Source organism: Pleurodeles waltl, chromosome 3_1 (genome assembly GCF_031143425.1).
Source record: "Pleurodeles waltl isolate 20211129_DDA chromosome 3_1, aPleWal1.hap1.20221129, whole genome shotgun sequence".
In the NCBI taxonomy this organism is placed as follows: Eukaryota; Metazoa; Chordata; class Amphibia; order Caudata; family Salamandridae; genus Pleurodeles; species Pleurodeles waltl.
Genome location: NC_090440.1, coordinates 179187564 through 179200148, shown reverse-complemented (window position 1 = coordinate 179200148; position 12585 = coordinate 179187564). Strand labels below are relative to the sequence as shown.

General features: G+C 41.7%; 1 protein-coding gene across 2 annotated transcripts in view; it reads left to right on the top strand.

Moving 5' to 3' along the window:
• GTF2A2 (general transcription factor IIA subunit 2) overlaps positions 1-12585 on the top strand; it is an 85571-nt gene that overhangs the window by 57539 nt on the left and 15447 nt on the right. For both annotated transcript variants that reach the window (XM_069222107.1, XM_069222106.1), the window contains exon 4: positions 9704-9830. In XM_069222107.1, coding sequence (XP_069078208.1) covers positions 9704-9830 — 127 coding nt within the window. The remainder of the gene's footprint in view (positions 1-9703; positions 9831-12585) is intronic.

Below are 12585 nucleotides of genomic sequence, written 5' to 3'. Positions count from 1 at the left end.
ACTGCTACAAAAACAAGCCATAGAGCTAGTACCCTATCACCAGAAAGGAGCAGGCGTTTACTCCCTGTATTTCCGTATCCCGAAAAAAGACAAAACATTAAGGCCTATCTTAGATCTCAGAACACTGAATCTCTTCATCAAATCAGATCATTTCCACATGGTAACACTTCAGGACGTAGTTCCCTTACTAAAACAAGGGGAATACATGACGACACTGGATCTCAAAGATGCATATTTTCAAATACCCATCCATCCATCTCACAGGAAATACCTCAGGTTTGTAATACAAGGCAAACATTACCAATTCAAAGTGTTGCCGTTCGGAATAACAACAGCCCCCAGGGTATTTACAAAATGCCTGGCTGTAGTAGCAGCTCATATAAGAAGACATCACATGCACGTATTCCCATATCTGGACGATTGGCTAATAAAAGCCAACACTCAACAACAATGTCACGCTCACACGCAATATGTAATAGATACTCTACACAAACTAGGGTTTTCTATCAATTACCAAAAATCTCGTTTACAACCATCCCAAATACAACAATATTTGGGAGCAACACTCAACACACAAAGTCCACAATGGGTGCAGTTGTTTCAAAATATAAGATCAAGCATGCAACCAAACCAACAAAACATGGTCAGGTTTGTAATGAAACTATTAGGCATGATGTCCTCATGCAGAGCTATTGTCCCAAACGCAAGGCTACACATGCGGCCCTCACAACAGTGCCTAGCAAAACAATGGACGCAAGCACAGGGTCAACTACTAGACCTAGTGTTGATAGACCGTCAAACACACTCTTCGCTTCAACGGTGGAACACGGAAAATTTAAACAAAGGGTGGCCTTTCCAAGACCCAGTGCCTCATGCCATTCTCACAAGACGCGCATCCATGATTGGGTGGGGAGCACACCTCAACAATCACAGCATACAAGGTCCGTGGAACAATCAGCAAAAACAACTCCACATAAATCACTTAGAACTGTTAGCAGTCTTTGTAGCAATAAAGGCCTTTCAACCCCTTCTAGCCCACAAACACATTCTTGTCAAAACAGACAATATGACAACAATGTATTATCTAAACAAACGGGGGACACACACTCGTCACAGCGGTCTCTCTTAGCACAAAAAATTTGGCATTGGGCAATTCACAACAACATTCGCCTAATAGCACAATATATGCCAGCCATTCACAATCAGTTAGCCGACAATCTCAGTCGATCACCAACAAACTCACGAGTGGGAAATACATCCCCAGATCCTACAACATCACTTCCACCGCTGGGGAACACCAAACTTAGATCTGTTTGCAACGAAAGAAAACGCAAAATGCCAAAGCTTTGCGCCAAGATACCCACACCCTCAGTCCAAGGTCAATGCTCTATGGATCAGCTGGTCAGGGATATTTGCTTACGCTTTTCCCCCCTCCTGCTCATTCCTTATCTGGTCAACAAACTGAGTCAAAACAAACTCATACTAATACTTATAGCACCAATGTGGGCACGCCAACCCTGGTACACAACACTGTTGGACCTATCTTTGGTACACCACATCAAACTACCAAACAGACCAGATCTGTTAACTCAACACAACCAACAGATCAGACACCCGAATCCAGCATCGCTCAACCTAGCAATCTGGCTCCTGAAGTCTCAGAATTTGGATACCTATACCTTTCCAAAGAGTGTATGGAGGTCATTAAACAAGCAAGAAAACCCACAACAAGACATTGTTATGCTAACAAATGGAAAAGGTTTGTCTGCTACTACCAGGCTAATCAAATTATGCCATTAAACGCCTCCACACAAAACATTGTAAGTCATTTACTACACTTACAAAAGTCCAATCTAGCCTTCTCTTCCATTAAGATACATCTCACTGCAATATCTGCTTATCTGCAGATTAAAACATTCAAAATCACCTTTTAGAATCCCAGTTATTAAAGCCTTAATGGAAGGACTAAAAAGAATTCATACCCGCAAGGACACCGCAAGTACCTTCGTGGAATCTTAATATTGTATTAACACGACTCACAGGCCCACCATTTGAACCCATGCATTCTTGTCAAATACAATTTTTGACTTGGAAAGTAGCTTTTCTAATAGCTATCACTTCGAAGAGTTAGCGAAATACAGGCGTTTACTATTCAAGAACCATTTATACAAATACATAAACATAAAGTGGTTCTCCGTACAAATCTACAATTCTTACCAAAAGTCATATCACCGTTTCATCTAAACCAAACAGTGGAACTCCCAGTCTTCTTACCACAGCCAGACTCAGTAGCAGAAAGGGCATTGCATACATTAGACATAAAAAAAGATCACTAATGTATTACATTGACAGAACAAAACAATTTCGTAAAACTAAACAATTGTTTGTAGCTTTCCAAAAGCCACATGCAGGTAACCCTATATCCAAACAGGGCATTGCCAGATGGATAGTTAAATGCATTCAGACTTGCTACCTTAAAGCTCAAAGAGAATTACCCATTACTCCTAGGGCACACTCCACTAGAAAGAAAGGCGCCACAATGGCTTTTCTTGATAATATACCAATGACAAAAATTTGTAAAGCAGCCACCTGGTCTACGCCCCATACATATACTAAGCATTAATGTGTAGATGTGTTGGCAACCCAACAAGCCACAGTAGGACAGGCTGTACTAAGAACATTATTTCAGACAACTTCAACTCCTTCAGGCTAACCACTGCTTTTGGGGAGATCACTGCTTTGTAGTCTATGCACAGCATGTGTATCTGCAGCTACAAATGCCATCGAACGGAAAATGTCACTTACTCAGTGTACATCTGTTCATGGCATGTTGCGCTGCAGATTCACATGCGCCCTCCCACCTCCCCGGGAGCCTGTAGCCATTTTAGTTGCATGAAAATTTGTAAATATTTAAATAATTTTTATTTTACTACACACTATGTACATACACATCTACTCCATTGCATGGGCACCTCTATTATCCTTACTTCAACAACTCCTACCTCACCCTCTGCGGGGAAAACAATCTAAAATGGAGTCGACGCCCATGCGCAATGGAGCTGAAAGGGAGGAGTCACCCGGTCCGTGACTCGAAAAGACTTCTTTGAAGAAAAACAACTTGTAACACTCCTAGCCCAACACTAGATGGCAGGAACAGCGCACAGCATGTGAATCTGCAGCACAACATGCCACGAACAGATGTATACTGGGTAAGTGACATTGTATTTATTTTTTTATATATATATATATATATACATATATATATATATACACACACACATATTATTTTCACATATGATTATTAATCACATGAGAATAATCCAATCATAAGGTACACAATCTAAATTTGTATTCCATTGTGTACAAAATACTGTTCTCAATGTATACCACCTTCATTATAAACTTGTTGAAAATGATCAGGCCGTCAGTTAAGGTGAGCTTATTTTGATTGGATTGGGGGTATGTTTTATAGTACAAATATCATACACTTTGTATGGTGGGATCTTAGTTTCCTGTGACGTTAACAGATATACTGCCAGATTAAAGTGCTAATATATCCTGTCCCCAGTAACTCATTTCTGTTTTTCACGGTTCCATCTTGCCCAGCATAAGCCACAAATATTGTCTAAATGCAAAACTATAACATCACTTGTATGTGGCTTTGAAATGATCTGCATCATTTTGGACTCTGTTTTTTGGTGATTATTTCGAACAATGAGTTTATTAGATCCCATCTGAGGTACTAGGAAAGTTAATGATCTTGGGGTCAACCACCAGGGATGTTCCAGCTGTGTTTATTCCATGGAAATCTGTTTACCAAAGGTAGCTAAACATTTCCTAATTGTATTATAATAAATATTTTGTCATCTTGTAAGATATGGCATGAGCTGTAAAGGTATTTAGGATTCCTCATTTAGTATGAAAATTCTGAGGTAGTCATACAGAATAAAAAAAAATTGTATTCTTTCTTGCAGATGGTTTGCGTGATTAAAGTGCTTTCTGGCTACAGATCATGTCACCACTCACACAATACAAGTGCAGCCCATACAGCATATACATGTATGTAGAAAGGGCCTTTGTATTAGCAGACTTTAGTCGTTGGCTAGTTAGGATGAGGCAACACCTGGCATTGGTTTGGTGGATTGTCGCATGTTTCTGATAGAGAGTTCTAGCTGCAGATTCCTTACCTTGGAATTTCACAGGCATCAGACTGAATCCAGAAACCGTTGTATGAGCAGTACTCCTGCGCACCATCGGATGGCTTCGTTTGGTTCCAGGTGGCGTCTTTGGCACCGGTAGTGACATTGCGGTCAACTATATAGGCGCTACCCAGACGCACGGATGTTGGTTGTTATCTTTCCGTGCCAGTTAGCACTGGTCCAAAGAGCTACTGCTCTGTCTCTTTTTGACAGGCTTCTTTGGACATTTCGTCAAATATTTTTTGAGAAAGTGTGTTGAGATGTCATCTAGAAAGGTAGGGTTTAAGCCGTGTGGCGCCTGTCACCACGCTATGTCAGTAACGGTCCGTAACGGACCCACACATGGTGTGCTTATGTTGTCTCGAGCACAACCACGACTCGCGGTTGTGCTCGGACTGCTGGGCCATTGTGCCGAAAGCTTTGAGGGAGCGGTCACCTAAAGCTGCTTGCAGCCCAGCATTTGATGCCATTGAGCGCTACTCCTAAGAGGTCTCTGTTCAGATCGAGGAAAAAGATCGCGGGACAGCTCCAGGAGCCCCAAGTCCTCTTCCTCTCATTGGAAGTTCCCGGTACATTCAGGAAGGAGGCACAAGAAACAAAGGAAGTCAAAGACGTCTTATACTTATCCATGCCATTCGGCCGACACATCAAGCTCAGAACAACGACTTTCAAGGCGCGGTTCTGCAGAGCAGTTGCCAGGTCCAACTCCACATCTACCCACTCACACCACCCATTGCCAAAGTGATCACCACTCAGTTGAAAGACTTCTACGAGGCCAAGCACCTCATGTTTGAGCGAGCTATCCCCTCCGAGTGACTTTGGGCCCCATCAGGTCAGAAGAAGCCCCAGCAGGTTCCATGCTGAAGGCTTCAGCCTTTGCTCCGATGGGGTCTCGTAGATCTGATCATTGATCCGGACCAGTGCCGATCGTGCCAACACAACCGCAGCCGCCGTTACTGACGCTAATGCTCCTGGTGGCACCAGCCTCATTCTCATTCCCAACAACTGACTCGGAATGATGTTGTTCAACTCCAGCACCGATGGGGCCTTTTTTGGCCCCAGGTCGTTGCAGGGGCATTTTCTGGAGCAGCCAGGCACCAGGGAAGAGTCCGAGTGGTCACTGGACCCTTTAGAATACCAGTATCCTGCACAAGCTGCCCAATGATGCAGAGCTTTCTGACCCTGTGGGACTGGTAGTCCAAAGTAGTCTGCCACCAACCCCCTGGCAGCTTTAGCCTCTAACCCTCCTAATGTGGTTCTGCAGGACCATGTATGCCCAGTTGGAGGGAGAATCCAACATCATCTTCTCCACTGGCAATCCATTACATCGGACAACTGGGTCTTGCAGATCATTCAGAGGGGCTACTCCCTCCCTGTCTAATCTTGCCCTCCCCCTAAACCGCCCTCACAAGAACGGCTGGCGGATGATCATCTCTATTTGCTCTGGTAGGAAGTTACGTCTCTCCTGGCCAAGGGAGATGTAGGGAAGGCTCCGGTTATCAGAAGTAGGCAGTGGTTGTTATTTCCGTTACTTTCTGATTCCCAAAAAGAACCGGGATTTTCACCCAGTTCTAAACCTTCGATCTTTTCCTCAAAAAGGAGAAATTTAAGATGCTCCTTTTGGCTCATGTCTTGCCTGCCCTAGACCAAGGAGACTGGTTGGTAGATTTGGACTTGCAGGATGTATATATCCACTTCCCCATCTTGCCTGCCCACATGTGTTAAATGCGGTTCAAGGTCTGCTACGCGCACTTTCAGTTCAAAAGAAGAGGAGCGACTCTGTCTAGACCCAAAAAGCTCAGTCGGTCTACCTTGACCACACAAAAGAGGTCCGGGTGGACGACCAACTCCTTGTGGGCTGTATTGGAGCTAAAAAAGGTTGAGCAGTACAGACAGGAACCATTTTGCTCTTGGTCCTTCTCTGTATCTAGATGGGCTACATCCTGGCTAAAAAGCAACCTCCTGAAGGCTTATGGGCCCATTCCACCAGGAGAAAAGCTGCGACCATGGCATTGACTTTTAGAGTCTTAGTCCTGGGTATCTGCCAGACAGCAAGATGGGCATCCCTGCACACGTATGCCAAGCACTACTGCCTGGACAGTCTGGTCTGCAGGGACTGGCATTTCGCCTGTTCTGACCTGCAGTACTTTGTAGTTAAGAATATTTGTCCGCAGCCCACTGCCATATGGTTATGGCATAGATAGCTTTTCAAAGGTTGGGAATCTGCAGCTAGAAGTCTATCAGATAAACAAGTTACTTATTTTCATTAATGCATTATCTGGTAGAGACGATATCTAGCTGCAGATACCTTACAGACCCACCCATTCCTCCCTGCTATGCGGACAGTTTTCTAGGGGTAGGATTGCTCCTTTTTCAGGGCCCTAGTTTAGACACACATTCTTCAGTTCACTTCTTGGCTCTGCACTCCTGGCGTGGAAAGTTGTGAAAAGTAACTGATGTCTGTGCCACCGGGTGGCGCCTATTTCTGGCGCCGACTACTCTGCGTGGAACCGAACAAAGACACTGGACGGTGCACTGCGGTATTGCTCATCCAAAAGTTGCTGGATCCAGCCTGACACCTGGGAAATTCAAAGGTAAGAAATTTGCAGCTAGATATTGTCTCTATCAGATAATGCGTTACCAAAGGTAAGGAACTTTTCATTTTGGATGAGCCCATGGCATTTCAGGAATGTTTGCATTTGTTCAGTTGAAAAAAACAAACAAAAAATACTTAGACCTCGAGGTCTCCTCACATCTTTTTCCTCTCCTCCCCACCAGGGCAACAGGGGGTCCGTTGAGTCATCGGATGGGGGGTGCACATTCCTAAGCCACTTCTGCTTTGAATCCAAAGCGGCTTCATTTTGGAAAACGACAACTATCCTGTGACAGTTAATTTAGATAGTTTAGAAAGCTTCAGCTGACTTGTCATCAGTGCCTGTTAATTGAAGCCGAGGAAGTGGCAGACATCTAAAGAAGCATTCTTGCCAGGGGCCTGCTTACCTGAAAGAAATGCAAATATGTACTGCCAGTTAATCTGCAAATGTAAAGGATGCTTGGGAGCTGATATACTGATTGAATACCTTTGTGATAACTCTGTATTCTTTTTGAGTGGTAGGAAAATGTGTTAATTGAACAGTGAAGTGCATGCTTTTAATTGTAATTGTATTTACATAGTGTTCACTATCCATAGAGAGGTGTTGCAGGGACATTTATGTAAAATTAAAAATAAATTAAAAAATGTATTGCATATGGGCTGGGTATTTCCAAAATATATATTTTGGAAGCTCTATTTTATGGCAAAACATTTTACACATTTTGTAGTAGTCAATTTTATACTGTGTGTAATGCAACTATGAAATAATGACTTACATATTCAGTGCTTTGTCCTCTCCGCACAGACTTCTGAAGTGCATTAACTAATAGAGGTTTCATAATGCACCACAGTGCATTTCCCACTGAGTAACAACTTTCTTTTATTTACTTTTCATTTAAGCTGGCTGTTATTTTATATGTAGTTACCTGACAGTGAAAGACCTAAAAAAAAACATACTGAATATTTTGGAGCTTATTTATGAGAGGCTTGCATCACCGAAGCATTACTTTTTTTGACGCTCCTGCTGCACAAGCCTGTTAATCATACCTCTAAGGTGATGCAAAGCCACCCAAAGTGGCCTTGCATAGCCTCATGGATATAGAGAGAGGCAAAGCAGCGCAAGCCGCTACGTTGCCTTACTTTGCTCCCAGGAGGTGTCCCATGGGCGTTGCGGTGGCTGTTCCCATGCAACTCCCATAAATTTTGACACTGCCCCAGATTTTCAAAATCATGTAAACTCGAGCAATGCCAAAACCTTACGCCTCCCCAACACAGACATAAGGAGGAGGAATGTTTTCATTTCCCCTTGTTGTTTCCTCTTTCCATGTGTGTTGCATTCTGCAGCACACATAGAAAGAGGAAAATGACTCTCTGGATTGTTTTTGTGCAGGAAGGTGCAACTTCCTGCACAAAAACAATCCTACCTGCATTGGCGCTAGGCAGCAATTTGTGAGCCAGCGCAGAGGGACAGGACAGGAATGCACTTTATTTCATAAATACTGTCCATTCCTGCCCTTTTATATTGGTGTAGGGCAGTGTAGCAAGAAGACTCGCGGCGCTGCCCTATGCCAATTCCTCGTAAATGAAGACCTTTGTTTTTAGCCACACCTTTGACCACGTCCCCTTACTCACTGACCTTTGGTTTGCTAAATGCTGTTTAATAATATTTCTTCACCATAAAAATGATTTGCCGATGGAATTAGGCACATTTATGGTTTTCGATGATGAGTACAACGATGTTCTAGAATTTTATTACTTTTTTGTGTGTTTTTTTTTTTTTTTTTTTTCAGGAAGGTGTCTTTACACCTAAAATTCTTTAGAGGGGTTCCTGGTATCAAAAAGTTTGAAGAATTCTGACCTAGGGCATGGTGAGAATACTAGAAAAGCCAGGTCATCATCTTCATGTGGAATTCAAGATGTGAGGAGGCTTTTGACCAGATCTGTTTTTCTGGTACTCATTTAAATGAGAGGTTGCTCATTTGTTACAAAGTAGCTCAATTTTAGTTTTTGAATTGCAGTATCCTCAGTATATCCTCTGTCACTACTATTACTCACATTGATACACGTTATGTTAGCAATAGTCGCTTAGTGAGGATTCATGAGTCTGTCTAAAAAAATGATTTTGCAACACTTGCAAAGAGTCGATCAACTGCACTATATTGAGTGATCGGTGGTGTAGGACTGCTTCGATACTGTCTGTGTATGGGCAATTAAAGCCTAGAGATCTGTTATTAAATTGTATTTGACATCATTTTGAAGTATTTTCCTCTCCACGTGTACATTGGGAATATCGCAATGCGGAGACCAAAATTGTACTATTTTGTAATCTGAATGAGTTAGCTTTTACAACACACATCAACGCTACAGAAAAACCGTGATGAAAACAAGATGTTTACTGACCTATGTGGGACGATTTAATTTATCATCAGCATACTTGTTGTCCTTGTTTGTGGCTTACATTAGTAGCGTCCAGCACAACGTACTGTAGTACTCTGGTTGTGAAATGACTCTGTAATGGCTTTAACTACTCGGATACGGGACACCTATTATTTCCCTGACATTAGAAGTTTAACTGGAAGTCTAGCCTGTTTCCTTTTCTCTGCTTCTCTAATAAACTTTCGAAAATACAGGTTCCGATTTCTTCCTCGATTTAGTTCTCTGACTTCGGTCTTACTCTCTGTAAAGCGGGTACAAATTACTCAGGTCTCTAAAATTGGAGGGTTTGTTTATCCGACTCGTTTATGAGGAGGCCTAATGGCAGTGCATGGAACACGTACATTTCTAGTTCTTGGAATGTATAATAACTGTTTGTCTAAAACGTGCTGGCTGCTATCTGTGCACTTTAGAGATGTTAACATAAAGCTGTCTGGTAACTCGTTTGTACTTATACTATTTATTCTTCTTTTTATAGGGGTCGCTAAACACATACCGATTTTGTGATAACGTGTGGACATTTGTGCTAAATGATGTTGAGTTTAGAGAAGTCACCGAGATCATCAAGGTTGACAAAGTGAAAATAGTAGCCTGCGATGGCAAAAGTGAGTTCCATACCGTTTTGACTGTGATGGGCGCATACTGCCCAGCACTCCGTATGATACAACAATCATTTTCTCGATGGTGCTAAGCTCATTTTCTCATGCCCATTTTATCATGATGTGTGTCTTGCAGGTTGCACCACTGTCACTGTATGTTCACTTGTCTATTTGTTCTTTACTCACTACAACCGACTTGATTTTCTAGAGCTTGCTTTTATTCCACTTTCTTTCTTATTTCGCCCCAATCTTTGTCGATCATATTCTTTAGGGACAACAGTAAATGTCTGACTGTAGCCCTCCAGTTTTGTAAGAGTTTGGTTTCAAGCATTCAGAATGTGTGTGTGGACGGCCTCGCCCACTAGTAAATGTGCAGCTTAGGCAGGTACATACATTAAACTTTTAAATACCGAACCAGTTTTTTTATGTTTGAGCCAGGTTATACATAAACCTTCATTTTTTCTCACAAAATGTAGCCAGGCCAAATTTTCCCCTCAAGTTGAGGATTGTAAAGCTGCATGGGGTCAGTCGATTTTCCTGGAGGGAGGCAATAAAATAGCCAAATGTAATAAATTGTGTTTATTTTTCATATGGGTAAAACGTGTTTGTGTTTATTTTTCTACAAATGGGATCAACAAAAGTTTTTCTGTGCAAAGGGGACCCTCTTCCCAAAATGCAGGGACAGGCCGACTTTTTTAACAAAAAAATCTTATTTTGCAGTTTTCTAAGTGGTAGTCCACGTTTCTTGTATTTGCGGTTTCTACTTACTTGCAGTTTGTGGTGGAAACAGGTGTGAAACCCATTGGCTAACCTGGAAAGCTGTACATTCCCGAAAAGCAGCCGTTTTGAATTAAGAAAGGGGTCTTTTGTGTGGATCATCCATGAATTACCTAAAGAAACAAAGCACTGAAATCAAACACTAATGCAAATAAGTAGGACTAGATAGTAATAGATAACAGTGCTTGGGCAGAAATACTCCATGCCCATAGCCATGAACTTGGCTGCATCTTAAATTGATTTTTTTTAATTGTCTTTCAGCCATGTATCATTTCATGTGGTAAAATCTAAAGAATGAAAGTGTATTTGAAACAAATATTTTGTTTTTGAAATGTCCCAAAGGACCTCGGGGTAGGAGTAGGGGTGATTTGTTTAACTCTGAATTTGGGTTTATCCATAATATTGTGAGAGTCAGAAGGCATTTTTCAAAATGCAGGCTTTCTTGCACACCAGCTTACATTTAAAGGCCAAAATTGGAGAGAAATTCAGTTGTTAAAAACAGATGTTTTACTATTTTGTGTTTCCCACACTGTACCTGATTGTTTTCAATATATTACTACGGCTTGTATACTAAAATCTCACAAAAACACCTAGGTTTAAAAACACAATGACTAAAACAGTTAAGTATACTAAATATGACAATAGGTTACCAATACCTGTTTGGTCATATAATTTTACTAGTTAGTATACTTCCAATATGGCTAACCAACCCCGGACTCTTATTAAATCTTTACTAAGTGTTACTAACGAGAAACTTACACTGCCCCGCATGGTGGCCTGTACGCTCTCTCACAGATATTGCTGTGCCCTACGCAACATCGAGGGGCAGAACACTTAAATTGAGTAATATTTATGCATTCTCAGCCAGCTACACGTCTTTTCCCACACAATTGAATAGTGAGTATACTTTCAATATGACTACTAAACAGATGAGGATATCTGTTGCATTGAATGCTTGACTGAGTGAAATAAGGGGCCAGTAAGCACTCAAATGGGTACATTCATCCATCTCTTATTCCTTGGCCCTGGACACTTGCCAAGTTCTTTGGCCACGAGGATCCAACCACATGGACTACTGTGGATTATTTAGGCCTTTCCTCATATCAGACATCCTACACTAGGCAATCACATTTAGGCTATTATAACTGTCGGCTCTCATGTTTATTTATTCTTACTTGAAGTTATCCTACTATGACAAATTTGTCTTTCAGGTGCTATCTAATTTGAATCAGAGCTACATTTAAGATACTACATAACATTCTCTTAACTCCCGTCAACCCCTCCTCAGTGATTTTGTGTTTATTGTTATGGTGTCTATAAACATTTTATCTTTTGTTTTCTTTTGTTTATAAATACAAGACGCCTTACTTTCACCAAAGCACATTCATTTGTGTGTTTTTAAAGACTGTCACTGTAGCACTGAGGCTACAGGTGTTTGAGGTTAGTAGTGTGACGTGTTCTTATTCCAATAGACCTCACTTGATATAAATACCACTACATTTTCAGCCTTGGAAAAAGCCCCAGGCAGTATAGCACCACAGGGGACTAAATATGTCAGCTGCTATGTAAATGCTACAAGAATACATATCCTTCTAAAGATTACTACCAATTCCAGTATCAGGACTTATTGTACAGTAATAGTGTGCAAAGGTCACAGTAGTCCTACCCTCAGGCTTTTGCCATACAGGACATTCTTTGCTGTTTGATTTATTATGGAGTAGTGGAATTAGGCATCTTCATCAAGCACAGTGTCTTTCACTGAGCATGAGTAAGAGCCCCAAATCTCAAACATTTCTTCATGCTTACAGTGGGTATCGAGTTGGTTAACCCAAGATGAGTTACTTGGACCAAATTCTGATATAGACATCTAACCGCAGAGTCCTCACTTTTAGAATATTCCCCGATGTCAAGCTGGATTTGGAAAATCTTGAGCAATACCTCTGCACGCCGATGTATGGCATCAATCGACTTTGTGTCCACAGGG